General features: G+C 39.2%; 1 protein-coding gene across 1 annotated transcript in view; it reads right to left on the reverse strand.

Moving 5' to 3' along the window:
* The window catches only part of ZNF507 (zinc finger protein 507), a 14,974-nt gene extending 12,980 nt beyond the window's left edge, over nucleotides 1–1,994 (reverse strand). The window contains exon 1 of the mRNA XM_009866928.1: nucleotides 1–1,994. This exon is cut by the window's left edge and continues 2 nt beyond it. Coding sequence (XP_009865230.1) covers nucleotides 1–1,994 — 1,994 coding nt within the window.
* Nucleotides 1,995–2,308: the final 314 nt, after the last annotated feature.

Consider the following 2,308-nt stretch of genomic DNA (forward strand, 5'->3'; position numbering starts at 1 on the left):
ACTCTCAAGTGTTGTTTTATGTAGCCCTTATTACCACTGCTGTAATGGCAGAGGCGACAGCGGTAGGGTCGATCTACATTAGGTATATATTCTACTAGATTACTTCCAGAAATATTTGCATCATTTGCATTTTGGCATTGTGCATTGTCTTGCAGTTCTTTCAAAATGTCGTCATCAGAAGCATTCTGATCTGTCCTCTCCTTCAGTTTTTCAATGACGGTGAGTAATGACATACTGATGCCCATTTTAATTGGTGCTTCTGATAACTCCGTCCTTTCTTGCTGTATCTCAACTATTGCACATTCGCTTTGGTTTAAGCCACTAAATTCCTCTGAATGATTCTTAAGTGAGGATACCACTTTAGAATGAGCCATGCATGGGCCATCAGCTTCTCCCTGTCCTGCACCTGCATCCCTGACATCTTCTCCAGTCGGACTCGTGACGCTAGACCTTGTCAGCTCTGCAGCTCTGATGGGCATTGTCACAAGAGCTTCTGCAGCTAACGAATGGAGTCGTAAAGACTCTGAATTTGTCCTCCTTCGTGCAGGAGGAACATTTTCATCCGTTGTTACGTTTTTATTAGAGCTTAATTCACTATCTTTCTTCTCGGTATTATTCCATCCTATTGTTACTTCTTGAATTTCATTTGAACAATAAACTTCATCACGTTCTTCAGGGGGAACATGGGACTCCTCCGAGTCCTCTGAGATTAACTTTTTTTCTGTTTCAATGTCAGTGTTCATCAAGAAAGGCTTTTGTAAGCCACTTTCTTCAGCACCTGGCAAACGCTCTACTATTACATTAACGTGACCTTTTTTATTTGGACTACAACTGATGATTTTCTGTGCTGATGAGAGTAGGCTATCAGTTATCATATTATCCTGTTCCGTATCTGATACAGTCTCCTCTAAAATGCTGGTAGTAGGAGAATGCACTACAGACTGATTTAACAGCTCTTCATCTTTTACACTTGCTCCTACTGGCGATTTACATGACGGTTGCTCAGAATTGCAAATCTGAAGTTGAAGAGAAGGTTCGCTGTGGATATCAAGTTCATTGTTTTCCAAAGAAAGAACAACTGTATCCACGCTATGAGGAGTGTGAGTTACAACTGTCTCTGACAAGTTGTTAGTTTCGTTTTCTTCCTCAAAGATAGGATAGGAGCAATCGACCTCACCCGCATGTTTCCAAGCGTGTGTTTTCAACATTCTTTGCTGACCACAGGTGTACCGACAAATTAAGCACCGGTACATGCCATACTGCTCGTAAGTGTACCATTTTCTCCCACCCATTTCAGGCACACGAGTAGACTGAGTTATGTCTTTACATTCCAGATTTCCTGCCTGATCAGCCCCTGATTTGACACTTCCTTCCACTGGCCCTTGTAAAAAAGAACTTGCGACATTTCCACACTGTTGCACTTCTGTCTGGATGCTATTTTTACCGTCATTCTCATGGTAACTTTGGAAGTGGGATTCAAGTTCTTCTTGGCTTTTGGAAGCAAAATGACATTCTGAGCACATTAATACCACTTCATTTTTCTGCCCATGCTGTTTTATATGTTCTTGTAGTGTTAAAAGAGAAGGTGACAGAAACTTACATAGACTACACTGGTAGCACGTCACCTTTTTTTTGCTTTGCGGAAGACATTCAGTCACAAAATAATCTGCTTGTAACTCTTCAGTCTTTTTAGTAGCAATAACTGATAGCTCAATTGCTTTAGCTGGTATTTCACAAAGATCTTCTGCGTCAAAGGACTGTGCAGAAGCATTAGGATGGGAACGTTTTTTCCCTATTAAAAGGCATCTTTGCGACTTCTCACTTTCAACTATTTTGCTTAGTTTCTGGATAACATGGATTAGTGGATCAGTTTCACGTTTTCTCTGATCTTCACTGTTCTGCAGTGTTGGGCCAATGACTGTTTCAGAAATCAGCACAGCTTCCTGTTCTCCAATATTTGGCATCAATACTGCAACACTGCTTCCTTCTTCCATAATACCTAGGAGAAATGGTTTTATAGAAGATTAAAATTTATACTTTCACAATAATAAAAATACAAGCCAGTACCATTTAGATTTCTCCCCTTACTAAATATGGCAGCCTAATGCCACTAACTTAATAAAAACTTGATAAAAAATGATCTTTTTTTCCCCCCTTGGAATGTTAAAGAAAGAAAGTAATTCTGGTATTTACTTACATCAGTCATTTCACTATGACTCTATTAAAGACTATGCAAATATCAAATCATATTTCTTATTATAAATGTCACTGTCTAGAAAAGCTAGTAATTGTAGTTTTTTTTCTATAA

This window comes from Apaloderma vittatum, unplaced genomic scaffold, assembly GCF_000703405.1.
Source record: "Apaloderma vittatum isolate BGI_N311 unplaced genomic scaffold, ASM70340v1 scaffold41103, whole genome shotgun sequence".
NCBI lineage: Eukaryota > Metazoa > Chordata > Aves > Trogoniformes > Trogonidae > Apaloderma > Apaloderma vittatum.